Source organism: Taudactylus pleione, unplaced genomic scaffold (genome assembly GCF_031769625.1).
Source record: "Taudactylus pleione unplaced genomic scaffold, aTauple2 ptg000116l, whole genome shotgun sequence".
NCBI classification, from domain to species: domain Eukaryota; kingdom Metazoa; phylum Chordata; class Amphibia; order Anura; family Myobatrachidae; genus Taudactylus; species Taudactylus pleione.
Genome location: NW_028284518.1, coordinates 2384736 through 2403691, shown reverse-complemented (window position 1 = coordinate 2403691; position 18956 = coordinate 2384736). Strand labels below are relative to the sequence as shown.

Here is an 18956-nt window from a genome sequence, read left to right as displayed (position 1 = left end):
ATGGGGATGGCTTATTCTATGCGTTTATTTGTTAATTTTTGGTGTAATTTGCACACAACACAAGCGGCCGCAACCATCAGAAGAAAATTAACATACAGCGACTGACAATGACTGACAACGATTGACTCGATCGCTAGCTGCTATCACTCGCTAGCTAGAGGAGGTGCATTGTTCACGTATGGGCGTCACTTTGGTTGCAACCGACCGGCCGTGCGATTGCTTCCTTTTTCAGTTTCGCGGTCGTTAGGCGTACGACCGAGCGGCCGCTTACGACCGACTCTGAATGAGGTCCTCAGTCCTTTATACAATCCTACAGTTTCCACCTCAGCAATAATTCCAGATTCAAGCCCTTCTTCAACCTGAAAGCTGCTCAGACTCTTGTTTATGCCCTCCTCATTACCAGCCTTGTTACTGTAATCTGCTCCACTCTTTCCTTCCAAACTTCCGCCTTGCACCTCTCCAGTCTATCCTCATCTCTGCTGCCTGCTATATTTTCCTCTCTCATCGCCCTACCTCTGCTGCCCTTCTCTGTATTTTTTAATATTCGGGGGGGAGACATAATAAGCCTTGGAGAGTGATAAAGTAAAGAGTGATAAAGTACCAACCAATCAGCTCCTAACTGCCAGTGTACAGGCTGTATTTGAAAAATGACAGTTGGTGATCGGTTGGTATTTTATCTCCATCCACTTCTCTCCAAGGCTTACAGCCGGTACACACTAGACAATATGTTGTCCGATACGGCCAGATCGGCCAACATATCGGGCACATCGTCTAGTGTGTCAGTGTCATTGACGCTGCGTGCTCCTGAATCCAGCATGGCCCCTGCCGTCACAATGTCGCTCCTGACATCGGCAAGTGCGTCTCGTCGCTAACGAGATCACGCTAGGTACACATCGTTAAATGTGTACCCAGCATAAGTGTATCTTCCCATAGATCGTTATTTACTGTAAAAAATGCTACTTAACCTAAATCACAAATTGATCCAGTATTAAAAAAGTATGTTATAATATCAACCAGATAATATGTAGATTGTTTCATGTTTTGATATCTGCAATTGTTTTTACCTGAGCTATGGGCATATTAAATTGGGCACGGGGTTTAGCGGGTTAAAAAACCTTGCATCCAATTTTGGATTACTGTGGGTATGCGCGCTCCTGATACCCGCGGTATCCAATAAACAAAAAATGGTATCAGGGTTTGCAGAGCTGAAAACCCTGCAGAGCGTGAAAAAAAAAGAAAAATAAATGATATGTGTCCGGGGGTCTCCTGGTGTCCTTCCCTCCATCTTGTCACTTGGGAGAGGGCTGCTGGGAGGCTTCGGGGGCTGCTGGGAGAATCAAGGGCTGCTGGGAGAATCAAGGGCTGCTGGGAGATGTAGTTCTCCCAGCACCCATTACAGGGAGACACACACACACAAGAGGGATCAAACACATCGGGGGTCACTCACACACACACACACACTCACTTATACACACAAACACTCATACACACTGACATACTCAGGGCCGGCTCTAGGGGTGTTCGACCAATGCGGTCACACAGGAGTGCCACCCGGAGAGGGGCGGCACCCCTCCCCAGCATCCCGAATTCAGCGGAACAGTACTGTCCTGCTGTTCCACCCGCGGGCCGAAGTGGCCCGCGGGTGGTCAAATGGGAAGGTTGGGGACCCCCGGAGTGTGAATGGAAGCCACGCGCATGCGCGCGGCAACCTTTCACTGACGGGAGAGGGCAGGGGGAAGCCCAGCCAGTGACGGAGTGCTGGGCTTTACCCCCAGCCTGACGTTATTTGGAGGCGTGCCATGCGTGCACGCCTCAAAATAACGTCACACAGGGGGCGTGGCCTATGCTAATTAGGCCACGCCCCCAAATTTGAAGCTGCTCGCAATGTTAGGGCGTCTTCTGAAGGGCCGGCACAGGGTGCTCCGAACCCTGGAGCCGGCCCTGGACATACTCATCCTGCTGCAGGATACTGGGTCCCTACGCTGGTGGAAGAAGAAACCACTTTGGAAGGTGAGTAATTAAGTTTAATTGCTTTATTAGTCATCGGGGAGGTGGGGGGGAGGGGTCACAGGGGTCCCAGTGCAAGCCCCGCTGATTTTTACCAAAATACAGATTTTAGGAAAAATCAGACTTGATCTGGAGGTGCTCAACAAAAAACTCCCGGGGCTCAAAATTTCAAAAACTCTGCACCTAATTGAATAGCAAAAATCCTGCACTTGCAGGAAAAAGCCCACAGCTGCGGGATTTTCGCTGTTCTTGCACCTAATTGATTATGCTGAGTGTGTAAGTGCACAAAGATGCCTTATGTACAGTGGGCCAGATTCAGAGCCGCTCGTAAGCGGCCGCTCGCTCGCTCCGAGCGATGTTCGCACATCTGCGCATGCGTATGGGTCGTAATGCGCATGCGCCAACCAGTCATTGCGGTTGGAAATCGTGCGCTCGCAAAACAGCGAGGGCCTGCTAATTTGAGTGACAGAATGAGGCGTTTGTGGGTGGTGACAGGGGAAGGTGTTTGAAAACGGGGAGTGGAGATCCGAACGCAGGCGTGCTAAACGGTCAAAACGGGCGTTTAATGGGTGTGCATAATTAACAAAGCAGCGTCATCGACCACGTCACTTGGTTGTCTTTTAGCCTGAACTGCTCGCAGTGATTGCGGGAAGTAAAACCTACCACAAGCACTGCGAGCAGTTCAGACGCCTTTCGATGTACTCGATTAATCTAATAAATAGCGGAGATGACGTATGATGCGAACGGCCAGGGGGCGTCTTTACAAAATAGCGAGCGCATGTTTCGTTCGCTCGCTCAGACATAGAGGCGTCAACAGACCGCAAAGAGCGAGCTCTCAATTTAAGTAGCCGGCCCCTTTTCCTGAACGACCGTTCACAAATAGCGTCCGGCTCTAAATCAGGCCCAGTATCCTTAAGTAAAATGAAAGACAGGGCTGATTAGTTTTAGTTCAGATAATGTCAGCCCTGTTAGGGTCCTGAAACTTACAACATGTGTATTTCTGATTTTTATATATGATTGTTTATACAGCAGCAAAATGTGAGAAAGAGACCACAACAGTTTCATCTTCATAGCTTTTGTTCTATAAACAAATGATTGATAACAGAAGGTCCCACCTAGGCATATGCAACATTGTCCTTTGTTCTCAAGACTGACATTGTCACAGGGGTTTGCGTCATTTCTTTTTTATCTATATTAAAGCAATAAATCCTGATATGATTTCCTTAGGCAGCATTTTCTGTTTACACAATGTAGTATGAATTTCCTCCTTTTTCTAGGAAATACTGACATATTGATATATTGCTCTTTATCTGCTGTGTGCATGGAGTCGTGCTTTAGGCTATGAAAGGTTTTGGATAATGTTCCTTACTGTAACTGCTAAGTTGTGGGCAATTTGTCAAAGAAATACGGCGGAAAACCAGGCAGTGTGCATAATATTTACATACTGTAGGCGCAATCCTCTCCTGTGGTTTTAGACAAATACAAGAAAGGTACTACAGAAAGGCAGGGAATTATATATATATGATGTCAGATAGCGGGGCGTCCAGGTGAGTACAATTGGGTAGCTGTGAGTGGTTATACAAGTTGTGATAATGTCATTTTGTATGTATTCCTGATGACGGGCGGACGCCTGAAACGTTGAATAAATTTTATTATTACAAAGAGGGATGCCTGAGTGCCGCCATTCCTCCTATATACTAAGTGTGGATCTAGTTATCCATGGAGGGCACCAGCGCAAGTACAGATCGCTAAATATTCTGAGTGCCGGGAACTTCGTTCTCTTTTATAAATATATATAAATATATGTATATACAGTGCATCCAGAAAGTATTCACAACGCTTCACTTTTTCCACATTTTGTTTTGTTACAGCCTTATTTCAAAATGGAATAAATTAATTTTTAGCGAATCCGCAAAGTATGCTGGACATGTAGATAAAGTCCTTTATTGGCTTCGTCAGGATCCACGGGTGTCCATAATCTTGAAATCTGATCACTACATTTTAGCAACCATGCTTGATCCCAGGTCATTCTTTCCAACTGACCCAGATCTTAAAAGATGCAAAGAGCTACTGCTGTGCAAGTTGGCAGGTATCAAAAGCAGTACGACGTCTCCTCCTTTAATTTCTTCAGCAGCAGCCAGAAAAATAAATCAGCTTTCCCCAAAGACCCAGTGGGGTTGCAGATAAGTCAACCCAACATTTTGACATCTGGTCGGGTCTAAAAGAATTGCCCAACATTAGTGACACCTCTATTGTAACTCCATCTGATATGCTCACCATCCAAAGAGTGGAGGATTATTTTCATGACACCATACAAATAGACATGTCACAGAGTCCCTTCAGGTACTGGAAGGAAAAAAGGAAATTTGGACGCCCTTGTATGAACTAGCTTTGCATTACTTAAGCTGCCCACCCTCCAGTGTGTACTCGGAGAGAGTTTTCAACACAGCCAGGAGCCTTGTGAGCGAACGGCGTAGAAGGCTACATTCTCAAAATGTGGAAAAGATGATGTTCATCAAAATGAACTGGAAATTCCACGAGGAAGACCTTTCCCGGTGTCACACTTCTCTGACGGATTATGGTTGCGGCCCGTATTTAGGGAGTTGGCTAGGCCTATGCCTGAGGCACAGAGTCTAATGTGCCGGTGGTATTCACCAGGGACCCTCGCAAGAAGGTATGGACTTGGCTGCGTCCGACACACAGGTCGCGGCCCTCAGGATAGGTTCCCTTATACAGGTGCTGGTAAACTCTGTATGAAGCAGAAAAGACATATAGCTTAGTCAGGCCGGGTCAGAAACGAACGGACTTATACGGTACCAGGGAGCAGGCATAAACAGTTCACAGGGACTAGTTGAGGTCAAAACCAGATATCAGATGCAGTACCAGGGGTCAGGCGAAATCAGGCTCACAAACGAAGCCAAGGTCAGAAACAGGTAATGGAATATCACAGGAACGCTGGAGTATGGTAAATGAGCCTATACTCTGGCACTGGAGTGCTCCCATAGACTTCCTTAAATAAGCAGGGCTAGCCCAGTCACTTCCTGTGATGTTGCTAAGGGCGTGTGTATGGCCCTTTAAATTTTAAGCAGGTTGGCGCGTGCTCCCACAGGGAGCCGCGGCCGCTTGCATCCGTCAGGAAGGAGAGGCAGAGACCAGCGGGGAACACCGGTGACGCACCACCCGCTGCCCCTCTGCAGACCAGCGCCGCCAGAGTGCCGGAGTCTGGTGCGCTGTGACACCCGGCAACTACGTCACAGTGCCTAGTCTTCTGTAATGGTGGATTCCAGCGAGAATTAATTAATATTGTGTGAGGATGATGTGCACACTGATGAGGGTGATGATGGCAATGACGGTGACATCTTGCCACTGTAGAGCTGTTGCCTTAAGCCGATTGGTAGCTTGTTTTGTGGGGGCCCAAACAAACCAAGCACTTCAGCCACAAAAGTGTCAGTCCCTGCCGCTGAAATGCTTCTTTTGTTAAAGTGTGCATGTCCTTTTTAATATCCAACATAAGGGTGGATGGGAGGGCCCAAGGACAATTCCATCTTGCAGTACCCATCATTTCTGCCACTGCTATGTGGCAATGTTTCATAAATGTGCTTTAAACTGCGGTGTCTGTGCCACTGCTCTGTCGCTTAGTAACCAGCCAGCTCACTTCAGCCTTTGGCCAATAATGGTGAAAATTGTAAATTGTGAGGTGGTCTAAGTTGACTGTAAATGACTGGAAATTAATGTTATTGAGGTTAATAATACTCTAGGAACAAAAAAAAGCCAAATCCAAAAGCAGTCAAGGCATGTTTGGCAAATCCAAATCCAAAGCCGGATGACGAATCAGATCCAAATCCAGCAAAAATGGTCCGGCACACAACCCTAAACCTTGATTATGTAAAGTCCTTGGAGAACAGATACCTGTATGTATTTTTGTGTTGCTCCAGGTGACACTTTGCTTTATCACAGTACACACTTTTTAGAATCTGGGGTTGAAACTGCCCTTTAATAAAGTTTCTATAATGGGACTAGATATGACTTGGACTGATTGCAATAGTGGAGTGATCAGGATTGCTTAAGATGTAGAGTAGATGACAGATGAGATGAAGGAGTAATCTTCCTACCATTTAATTCTGAACACTGAAAGCTGTTACAAGTGTGTAAGCTGGTAGGATGGAAAAATAGCTACAGCTGCACAACCCACATTAAAGTCTTAAAATAGTAAATGAATTATTCAAATTCTCCATGGACAGAAGATCATAGAGAACTTGCAGAGGACTTTTGTCAGTGTCTTCTTGTTATCAAAATGTTGTCACAAGAGGTTGCCTTCAAATAAAATATTTCAAAAAGATAAAACAATTGGTTTAGGTTGGCTATGAATGGATAATCTGTATATTATTTCTTTGCATTAAAGGTTTTGTGTATTTGATATTTTAGAGTTGGTTCTCACTCTGAAAGGTAGTGATACTTTTTTTTAAATCTAGGTCTTCTAGATGTCTTTGTAGATTAGATAAATAGGCATTAAATATCAAGCTTTTATTACTAGCATTTTCTAATGTTAGTAAAATCATGTAAAGCTGGCCACACATCTGAATATTATCTGTCCAACCAGTTGATTGGTTGGAATGAAAATCTGGTAACGTATGAAAGCAAATGACAATCAGCAATTTGCTCCCAAACACCGGAAAATTGACAAAAACTGTTTGAACAAATTGTTTAGATCAAACATTTAACAAACTTGTCTGGACAACCATTTTCATCTGTTTTCTGGCATTTAGGAACAAATTGCTGATCAGTTTCTCCCATACGTTACCAGATTTTCGTTCCAACCAATCAACTAGTTGACTGGTTGGACAGATAACCTTTAGATGTGTGGCCAGCTTAAGTGGGAATGGAATGCCTTACCCATGTTTGCTCGCCCCCTATGGCCAGGGAAATCAGAAGCATGACAGCGTCTTTGATACACTGCTTGCTCTATGAGTTTAGTGTTCTCCATTAAACCCTACTGTCAGGTATAAGAGCTATACACAAAATAATAAAAGTGGCCAGTATTGTCACTTTCACACAAGTTGCTCATACATTGCTCTGTTTGTGGAACTAAAATGCCCAGATTGTAAGTTTGAGGTTTTCATGGGCATTCACGTCTTTCTCAGACATTTACATGTTAGTTACTTATACCTCTTTTCCACCTAAAACCCAGGTCCGACCTGGGTTTTTGGACATGGTTCCAACCCTGGTCAGACCCAGGTTAAACCCATTTATACCCCTTTTACACCAGAGCAAAAACCTGGGTTTTTGCTGGGTCTACCCGGGTCGCAGCTCAGTGTAAAAGGGTTCCTGAAAAATAACCCAGGTCAAGTGACCCAGCAATCCAACCCAGGTGGCTACCAGGGTTGGACCCAGGATGGACCCGGGTAATGGTGCAGTGTAAACGGTGCAACCCGGGTTATCTGACCTGGGTCATGCCTCCCATTTTTTATGACCTCACAGGTTTAGCAGGGCAGACCTGAGTTCAGTGTGCACAGGGCTATACCTGGGAGTAACCCAGATCAAAGGTGCAGTGTAAATGGGTTTGACCTGGGTCTGACCAGGGTTGCAACCATCTCCAAAAACCCAGGTCGGACCTGGGTTTTTGGTGGAAAAGAGGTATTAGTCATCAGTATGGTTTAGGTAAGGAAATTGTGTTTGGAAGTGATTCATAAGAGAAACAGGCAAAACAGAGGAGAAGACTAAGATGAAGCAGAATAAATAAACTACAATTAATTATCTATAGCATATTGTAGTAAACCCAAAAGTACAGTATAGCAGCAGCAGTGCGCTAAATCAGTATGTTTAATGAGGCAATGACATGTAACTGGTTACAGCTGTGAGTGGAGGAAGTGGTTTAAATAGCTCTGATTAGTTTTAAGGCAATGAAAGAAAGAAAAAATGATTGTTCTGCTGATTTGCTCATTCTACTATTCGTCACTTCTTGTCACTCAGGGAGGAAGATGTACTAAAGCTGGCCACACAGCCAACTAGTTGATTGGTTGGAATGAAAATCTGGTAACATATGGGAGTAACTGATGATCAGCAATTTGCTCTTAAATGCCAGAAAACAGATGAAAATGGTCGTACAGACAAGTTTGTTAAATGTTTGATCTAAACAATTTGTTCAAACAATTTTTGTCCATTTTCCGGCGTTTGGGAGCAAATTGCTGATTGTCATTTGCTTTCATACCTTACCAGATTTTTATTCTAACCAATCAACTAGTTGGCTGGTTGGACAGATAATCTTTAGATGTGTGGCCATCTTAAGCCTTGGAGAAAGATAGTGGAAAGAGATAAAGTACCAGCCAATCAGCTCCTAACTGCCATCTTACAGGCTGTGTTTAAAAAATAACAGTTAGGAGCTGATTGGTTGGTACATTATCTCACTCCACTTTATCTCTCTCCAAGGTTTAGTACATCTACCCTACAATACCAAAATGGAACGCAATATGTTACCATCACTCTACATTTCATTTACTTTGCACGACATACCCAGTCAGGGCCTAAAATTAGGAAGAAAAAGAAACTGACTAATACCACTTTTACCCATAAATTCCGGGTCTGACCCGGAGTTGGAACAGGGTTCCAATCCGGATCAGACCCGGAATTTAGCTGGCGCCGACAGCGGCGTTCACACCAGAGTCAGGTCTGCATAGACCTGGCTTTTTCAGTGTTGAAGGGGACGCTTGGAGATGATGTCATCTCCAAGCGCCACTGAAGCCGGACCAAACGGCCGGCATGAGGCGTGCTCCAGGTCATCGTGACCCGACTCCACACTGCAGGGTTTCACGGGTTGCTCCCGTGTTAAACCCTGCTAGTTACTCGACCCGGCGATCCAACCCTCTCCCCTTTTACACCAAGGAGCTACCCGGGTTAACCCTGCAATAACCCGGGTTTTAGTCCCGGTGTAAAAGGGGTATTAGGGTGTTTGGTGAATGACTTCCTCCTTTGGGTTCCAGGGACAAAGTCCCAGCAGGTGGGCTGGGGAATGAAGTCCAATGAAAGAGTTATTAACAGCATCTAATGTTGAAGTAGGGATACCAGAGTCAGTAACAACATCTAATGTGTATTATGTATATATATATAACGATAGACACTTGTTATAGTACAATTTGTACTATCTAAACTTAATCAAGGTATTAAGGTCTGCCAATATGCAACCTGTATCACTGTGCAGGGGTAAAAGGCTGCTTTTGTTTCCTGTAGGGCAGTGATTTTCAACCTTTTTTAAATCAAGGCACGCTACACAAGATTTAAAATTGCCAAGGCACACCATACGGCGATTTGGCGTGCGCGACCTATGAAAAAATACACTACATTGGCCCCCGCAGGAATAAAACACACACATTGGCTCCTACAGAAATAAAGCAATCACATTGCCCCCCCTCCCCCCCCCGGGCTGGAAGCGCTGGCTCGGTCACTGGCACAGGGTGGGCTGGAAACGCTGGCTCAGTCACTGGCACAGGGCGGGCTGGAAGTACTGGCTCAGTCACTGGAACAGGGCGGGCAGGAAGCGCTGGCTTTGTCACAGGCACGGGGCGGGCAGGAAGCGCTGGTTCTGTCACTGGCGTAGGGCAGGCAGAAACAATGGCACTGGCGCGGGCAGGAAGCGCCGGCTCGGTCACTAGCGCAGGAGGCAACGTGGCGTGTGTGACCTGTGATGTCACGCCGCCACGTCTAGGCAGGTGGAGCTCAGCGGCAGCCCGGACCACACATTATACTGTATAATGTGCCTGGCGGCAGTGACCGCCGCCACATCGGCACACTTCACAACTGCCCACGGCACACTAGTGTGCCGCAGCACACCGGTTGAAAACACTGCTGTAGGGAGTACCTTGCTTGTATAGCTTGGACTTATTGTATCTTGCTATATGTCCATTATGCTTCTGTGTAGCTATGCAGGCCTCACTATGGTGTACTAAATGTTAGTAGACAAAGGGTGCAATAAGTTCACCGCTTTAATCGCACCCAGCGTTGCTTCTATTTGTCTTGCAGTCCGCAGGGTAGTGTGGATGCTGCGTTAATGCAGCATTCGTAATGTGTATGTACACACTTCACCTTGTATCAGCTTGATTGGTAGTTGGGGTGGCTCCTTGTTCAGAGAGGGGGGAGATGTACTAAGCCTTGGAGAGGGAAAAGGTGAAGAGAGATAAAGTACCAACCAGTCAGCTCCTAACTCATGTTACAGGCTCCTGTCATTAAAAAATGACAGGAGCTGAATGGTTGGTAATTTATCTCTCTACTTTATCACTTTCCAAGACTTAGTACATCTACCTCAGGGTGTGTTGTAAGTTCTGTGACCTGCTAACCGGTGGGCTGAGCATCTCAATACCTGGATTCAGTTCTGACAGTACAATTGGTTTTATGACACAGAAGCAACGTGATTCTGTTAGTACCATTCAATAATAAATCTACATTTTTGCTATAGGAAGTGTATATACACATAATATACTAAGATGACAGCACTCAAACCGATTTATTTATCCACATAACTAATAAATTAAACAGTTTTGTAATAACTTGTCAAGATATCCTAGTCCACAATCCACTCAAGAAATGTAAAGCACTAATTTTGTTTGTTTTGTTTTCAAAAGAAATACACAGTAATTGTTCTGCTTTCAATCCCCAGTGAGCTCCCATTTGCCCTTAAGTGTACCTCATAGGTAATAGGACTTAAGCTAGGTACACATTAGGATGATGGATAAGCCATCTGGCTGATCCGCTGTCCTATCTGACGATTGGTAAGTGCATACACATACCAATCGGCCCAATGTGTCTTGCCTGACGTCACAACTGGACGGGCATTTACAGTTGTGATGTCAGTCACCAGCGGCCTTTGTATTTAGTGGCTTAAGTTTAGGTTTCTTTGTTACTGTATTAGCACAAAAATATTTTTTTGTCAATATCACTTTGTAAGTTCTTTCCCTATAGCTAAGTATCACATTACTTAATCTCATTTTACCTGTACTAAATTGTTAAATCCTCTTTATTGAACTACATGATTGAAAGGCCTTATCTGATGATCAATGCACATTTGACGTTTAGACAGAAATCTAAAATGATTTGAAACAAATGCAAAATTAATAAAGTTTTGCCATCTATTATGTAATGTTTTGACTATTGATCTTAATGTTCATTTTGTTGTTATGATAAATTGATATAATTGTGTGTTTGCTTTATCCTAAATGGAATGTGCTCTTTTTCATCATAGCACTGGAGAGAAAGATCTCAATGAGACAGAGCAGGGAGGAGCTCATCAAGAGGGGAGTCTTAAAGGAAATCTATGACAAAGGTAACATTTATTTTAGACATTGCTACTAACATTGCCAAATTTCATGTAGCAGGTGCCTGTGTCGCAGTTTACATAGGTCAAGGCAGACTCTGTTATTGATACATTGTGACCCAGGCCTCAGTGTGCCACAGCCTCTAGGACAGGGGTGGGGAACCTTTTTTTTTTGCAGAGGGCCATTTTGATATATATAACATTATTCGCGGGCCCGTTGCAGGCCATGCCCCCTCCGTGTGATGTCACACTGGGACAGGGCCACAATCGCTAGTAATTATAGCAATGCCTAGAGCATCCTGAGGATGCTCCGGGGAGCTGTAAGGACAGCAGTTTGACCATCTGAAGCGTCCTAAGGACGCTCCAGGTGGCACTGCTGCATAGATTCTGGCCACAGGGTGCCATTATAGGCACCCTGCTATCCAGATGAGGCTAGCAGAAAAAAACTCTGAGGGCCAGACCAAATGATCCCGGGGGTCCTTATATGACCCCCGGGCCTGAGGTTCCCTGTCCCTGCTCTAGTACCTTGTACAACTATTCTGGAACAGCTGTTGCTAAAGTCAAAATAGTAATATAAAAAATACAGGAACCACATAACTCCATAAGATTATTTCCAAAAGATTGGCATCAGTAGCATATGTGCCCAGTTTAAGTCAGACATACATCACATACACATACGCTTATGTTTATAGACTTTTTTTGTTTGTTTGTTTGTTTGCTATTAGGTAATAATAGAACTCTAAATACTTGTTTAAAACATCAGAAATAACTACCGCACAAGAGATCAATTCTAAAAACATTTGCTAAACACAAAAGCATAATATATGCCAGAGCTACAAAGAAAGCACCAATCAGCATCAAAGGTGTATTTCCAATCAGCCTATCAAAAGCAGTTCGATAGTGCCCGTCATCATCATTGGCTGTGTACCTGCCCTTCACAACCAGCACATAATACTGCTTTCTCAGGCACATTTCCCACTTTGCCCTGGTATGCATGTGTTTGCAATTTCTCAAAAACACCTTTATTATATTCTGCCTACGTTGGAACACCCCTCAAATCAAGTCTCTCCTTCTTCTGAAGATGTAGCCTTGCCTCCAGTTGGCGTGTCTGTAATGTATCTTATTTTATAGATGTGTTAAAAATATAGTATATTTCATATTACCCTCATACACACACATACTGTATTGGTGTTACTAGTTTCATTTGCACTTTTGAATGTTTTATGCTGGTTCCTGTTGGCATTATCACAACTTTTAGGCACAACAATCTTTTGGCACCTATGTTTGCAGTCTTCAGCTTTAATACCTAAATCCTCCCCTCAATCAAAATAGGAATCAGATTTGTATTACATCACCTGCCATTTTATGTCAAAATGCTCTAATCACAGGGTTTTAGTCGGCATCCCAGCTTGCGGGATGCCGACGGTTTAAATACCGGCGCAGAAATCCCGACAGGTCGGGATCTCGGCACCAGTATCCCGACTGTCGGCATCCCGAATGGTATGTATCAGAGTGCACTGGGTGGGTATCGTTTGGTAGGGGGGTTAGGGAGAGGCTTAGGGTTAGGCACCGGGAGGGAGTGTTAGGATTAGAGTGCAGGGAAGGGGACGTTAGGTATAGGCACATGGGGGGAGGTTAGGTTTAGGCACCGGGGAAGGGGTCTTAGGTCTAGGCTGTGGTGAGGGAATCAGTATGGCCAGCGGTTCAAATCCCGACAGCGGAAGCCCGACAGTGAAGAACTTGACAGGTAAGTATTTTTTTCTATTTACTAACCTAACCCCCCTCGCCCTAACCCTCCCTTAGGTTTTCCTAACCCTAACCTCCCCCCCCAAGTGCCTAACTCTAACCCGCCTCTGAGTGCCTAAACCTAACCCCCTTCCCCGAAGCCTAACCCTCAGTCCCCCCAGGAGCCCCTAACCCACCTTCGATCAGTAAGCCGGGTGTTGGGCTCCCGGAGTAGGTCTAATGACAGGTGTCGGGATTTCAACGCCTGTCATTAGACACTTGCCGGGATTAGACAGTCGGGATGCCGACGGTCGGCATTTAGACCGTCGGCATCCCGACTGCATACTGTGGGGAGGTTAGGTTTAGGCACTATAAAGGAGGGGTTAGGTTTAGGCACTGGGGAGGTAGGGTTAGGGTAGGGGTTAGGGTAGTAATATTGTTAATATTTTCGAGGAATGCCTAAATATTCAGCTGCTCTGGAGAGACTTTTCCAATTTTAATGTCAAAGTTTTAGCTATAATGATTGAACTCACCCCAGAAGTAGCACTCTTACATCACTATCCTTCAACAATCCCCAAGCACAGTAGATACATATTGGGGCACAACTGCTGCCATTACTCAAAACTAGACAAACCCCACACCCCCACTTCTCAATAAGTTATGTTTGAATTGGAGATTGGGACCTTAGGCATTTGTTATTCCTCTTCTGCTTCTTATTTGTTAAATGGTCCAAATGGCATGAATACACTACAGATGGTGAATGCTCTTTTATTATCTGGTCTATTGTGAACCTGGACTCCATATCGTCCTCTAGTTGAAATGTGCTGTCCATACCCAACTATGGTTGGTTATCATACTATATACTTATACTGTATAGTACTTGATTATGTCTTATGTTTGTGTTAAATTTTCCTTTGTACACCTTCCCAGTTGTTGAATATTTTATCGACATTCATAATGTAGACATGGATATAATGTTGTCGAGCCGCATGTAGATACTTTTCATGTCGGCACTGATAAAAGGTGAACATGGTTAGAATGTCGACAAAACTTCCCTGGTGGACTAGTAGTTAGCCTTACCGCTAGGTTGTTTTAACAGCACCCTGCTAAAACAGCCTGTGGGTGCCATCCCCACCTGCGGGTGGGTAAAACTGCGGTGTAGTGATCACCGCCAGTGCACCCGGCATCTGTTCACAGAGAAGGGAGAGCTTGGGGACACCCCGGTATGTCGGTAAGTGCCAGGCACACCCCCAAGAGTAATGAGAGGGAGGCGGTCTTAAAAACACGCCTCTTCCTCATGTCCACGCCCCTTTTCCAGCGCTTAAATGCCAAAGTGACTTCTGGTGGATCCTGCGTGATTTCTGGCTTTGTGTGTGATTAGCCCCTTACCATTCCCCTAGTGCCTAACCCTAACATCCCCTCCCGTAGCCTAACCCTCCCCATCAGTAAATGGAGCTCTTGGTAGTGTACATTTTGCCCCACCTGGAAGTGCTGCTGATTTAATGGCAGACAGTTTATGAAATGCTCAAATGGAGGAAACTGTTAGCCAGTTAAAGCTCTGGGCACTGTAGATAATTGTGTATTTTCATAATGTACATTTTAACAAGACATGTCCACATAGTTCACAAGTCAGTTAATGATTATTTAACTATTGGGTTATCTATGCTTTATATGGAACCAACAATAAATCACTTGGAAGACCAAGAAAGGTAATATGCTAGTACTATGGATTAGTAACATTAATAAGCAGGGCTGTAACCAGGGTAGCGCGACCTGTGCCATGGCAAAGGGCACTGCAGGGCAGGGGGTGCTGTTTGGGCTTGTCAATTTTCCTGTTTATTATCATTCTCACTTGTAGCTTCCTCTTCTTTTATCCCCAACATCTCCTGGCTGCCCCAGGAGTACCCCTATCTCTTCCCTGGCCCTGGGGGGAGGCGCCAATGCTCTCTCTGACACAGGGCACCAAAAAGTCTTGTTACGGCTCTGCTAGTAAGCATGCATTTTATAAGTGAATCTGTGTTCTCTTTAAGAAAGATCATAGCCAGACCTATAAAAATTCCAATTTCTGTTTTTCAAGTGTTATAATTGATCAAGTAGGTCAGGGAGCTGGGGGATTAAGGGCCTCATTCAGAGGCGGTCGGAGGATGCAAGCGGTCGCTCAGAAACTACGCAGCCACTTGCATCCTGACCGCCCGCCTCTGTTGCGGTCGTTAGGCTGTGGGTTAACACCCACAGCTCTAACGACCGCTCCGGTGATGGTCGCGATGGTCAGAGACCATCGCGACCATCGGGGCTTACGACGAGACCCTAGGGTAGGGTCTCACTTGTCGTAAGTCCCGGAGAGCTTCTGGCTCTGTCAGAGCTGGAAGCTCTCCACTGACATCACTAGTGATGTCAGTGGGGCCGCCCCCAAACGGTAGGCGTTCCCATGGGAACGCCTCCGTTTGGGCTGCCACCCCCCCGGCCCGCCTTCCAAACGGGGCGAGCTGTCAATCAACATCGACAGCTCGCCTCCTTTGGATCGAGACCCGCTATGACCGGCGCTGTCGGTCGTAGCGGGTCTCACGCATGCGCACAACGACGCTGTCGCGCGCATGCTCTGTGGGGGGCCATCGACCCGGTCCGAGCGCATCGGCGCTAACGACCGGGTCTGAATGACCCCCTAAGTATCTTCATTTCTTTTCTAATGCGGATGTTAAATAAGATGATTCTCGCTGAAGCCAGTCCCTAGATTTTTTACCCTGCAGCCTTTCCATTCCCGTTTCATTACATATTCTTTTGTGCTAAAAAGCTATAAGTTGTTTGTGTAGCTCACACCTATGGTGCATACACACGGTCAGATTTTTCATCAGTTTTGAACGATAACGATTTTAAAAATCGTTCAATCGTTCAAATCTGATGAAAAAATCGTTCACGTGTACAAGCATGAACGATGGACGATGAACGATGCGCGTTCACGTTTGTTAGAGAACGATATCTGACATCTGACATGTTTGCAGTCAGATTTGTCAGATATCGTTCTTTTTCTTCAGATAACGTTCAAATCGTTGAGTAAATCGTTAGCAAAATCGTTCAAATCGTTTAAAAAAAAAATCATTCAAATCATTCAAACGATATCGTTCAAAAGAAAAATCTGACCGTGTGTATGCTCCATAAGAGATAGGATCTGTGCTGACATTTTGTGCTATGCAATCTAGTTTTCCATGCAGAGCAAATTGAAATGTTGAAATGTGTATGCAGTCTGGCCCAGCCATTGCAGCACTGTTAGCCATGGTTTTTCATTGTAGTGTTTTTATTTATTTAGATATTATATTTTCTTTGTTAAATATCACCAAGATATTGATATTTTCTACAATGGTCTATAATAACTTACACATTTGATGCACATATGATATGCCGTTTTCCTTTTATTAGTACAGGTTGAGTCTCCCATATCCAAAATGCTTGGGACCAGGGGTATTTTGGATTTCGGAATATTCTGTATTTTGGAATAATTGCATACCATAATGAGATATCTTGGGAATGGGACCCAAATCTAAACACAAAATGCATTTATGTTCTATATACACCTTATACACACAGCCTGCAGGTCATTTTATTTAATAATTTTTAATAATTTTGTGTATCAAAAACATTTTGTATAAATACATGAGATTCATTTATGTTTCATATATACCTTATACACACAGCCTGAAGGTTATTTTATACTATATTTTAATAATATTGTGCTTTAAATAAAGTTTGTGTACATTGAACCATCAGCAAAGGTTTCACTTTCTCAGTCATGCTAAAAATATTCTGTATTTCGGAATATTTGGATATGGGAGACTCAACCTGTATTTTACAGATGACTGTTTTCAAATGGCAAACACACAGAAATAGAATAGCAACTGAAAAACAATGCAACATATTGCAAGTAAAGATGTACAAGGTTATGGACTCACTAGGGACCATGATTTTTAGTGTCACTTCCCTTGTACCTTTACATTATATACCTACAGGTGAGTATGCAGTCACCAAGTTGACATTTACAATATCAACATTCATAATGTCGACACCAGAATGATGACAGTTACAATGTTGACATGGTTAAAATGTCAACACCTGAAATATGTCGATATGGACAGAATGTCGGCATTTAAAATGTCAACATTAGGGTAAGGGTTATGTACAGGGGTTAGAGTTAGGTTTAGGGGTTAGTAGTAGGGCTATGGTGAGGGTTAGGCTTTCTTTAAAGAGACATTGTCAACATTCTAAACATGTTGACATCTCATCAGTGTGGACATGCTGTTGACATTATAACCATATCTACATATTGCATATCAACATAAAATACTGAAGGGTTCCAGTCAATAGATCTACATTAAAAATGCCAAGAATGTCTAGTTAGACACCAGATGCTAGACAGGCATTAGACACCAGATGCTAGACAGCCAATAGGTTGACAGGGACAAAAGGTCGACACACAAAAAGTTGACATGGATGAATGTCGACATATACAAAAGGTTGACACAAAAATGGTTGACGCATTTTTTTTGTTAGGGTTAGGCAATTATCGGAGGGTTAGGGTTAGGTTCTAGGAGGGACGCTTAGGGTTAGGCACGTACCCCAACAGCACTTAATGGAGGGTTAGTGTTAGGCACTAGGAGGGACAGTTAGGGTAAGGCACTTACCCTGAGGGTTAGGGTTAGGTACCAGGAGGGAGGGTTAGGGTTAGGTATCATGGGGAGGGTTAGGGTGGAAATTAGGGACTACCTACTAAAAATGGGACTAGTGCAGAGTTGTGCAGTTGCATGTGAGACTCGCAATTAGGCATTAGTAACAGATACATGCTGACATGCATCAAATATTAAGTGCTATATTACCGTAGTTACTTTTAGAGCCAGTGTGCAATAGATATAGTAGAATTTTAAAAAGGGAGACATATTGGAGCTGTAGATGGCATCTCAAATGACTGCCCAATAAAAAAAAAAGAAATTATGAATAACAGTAAGTGGAAGAAAATATGAAATCTAAAACTTACTAATTATACAGAAATTATCTTAATTCCCGTGGTTTGCTCTGTAATGATTTACAGCTCTATATTACACAAGACAATTATTGACCTTATTCAGAGTCGACCCTTCTCATCGGGTTAATGCCTGGCCGTGTATGCTGGGGCAGTTTAAGGGCACACGGCTCTCTGCACTCGTGATTCTGAGTGTATGTGCGTGAGTGGGTGCCTCTAGATATCATCCCGACATATTACAACAGACTAGCAGCAGATCCTGACAAAACCTGTGAGTCAGTCCAACTGACCTCATTGGCCCATCAGATATAGCATGTATTACGGAGACCTGGCTAGACAAAATGCAGCCCCTATTATGGTAGCTGCTGTCCCCAATACTCCGTGATCTACAGTCCAAGGCTAACTGCTTGGGAAGGGAAGCGGCAGTCTGTTTAAATTAAAAAAAAACATGTAAAGTTACAAGACTTGCATGATAAAGAATAAGCTAACACAAATCAAGCATACTCAACCATACCAGTCCACAATCACCCATAAGAAGTCAGATTTAAATGCTAGAATGGAATTTATCAAGCCTCGGAGAGAGATGAAGTGGATAAGTTGTGCAAAGCAACCAATCAGCTTCACACTGATTGGTTGCTTTGGGTAACTACTTTGCTTTATTTTTCTCCAAGGATTGATACAGTACATCTCCCAACAAGTGAGATTATGTCCATACACAACAAACCAACACAGCCTTTCTGTACAGTGGAGAGGCTTTGCAGAGCATAATGTCTACAGCCTGATGCGGCACTATCCTAGTCAAGGTGCAGTGAGTATTTCCTCCATCTGAGCTGGAATCTGCTGTCAAAGTTGAGTGCCAAGGTTCCATGTTTGCAGATTTGAATTATTTGGTTTATTGGACTAGGTTTGACCTCC

The 18956-nt window shown here is 44.1% G+C and overlaps 1 protein-coding gene across 7 annotated transcripts in view; it reads left to right on the top strand.

Annotated features, from left to right (window-relative positions):
• PHACTR1 (phosphatase and actin regulator 1) overlaps positions 1-18956 on the top strand; it is a 378024-nt gene that overhangs the window by 296395 nt on the left and 62673 nt on the right. For all 7 annotated transcript variants that reach the window (XM_088471644.1, XM_088471642.1, XM_088471645.1 and 4 more), the window contains one exon: positions 11237-11317. In XM_088471644.1, coding sequence (XP_088327770.1) covers positions 11237-11317 — 81 coding nt within the window. The remainder of the gene's footprint in view (positions 1-11236; positions 11318-18956) is intronic.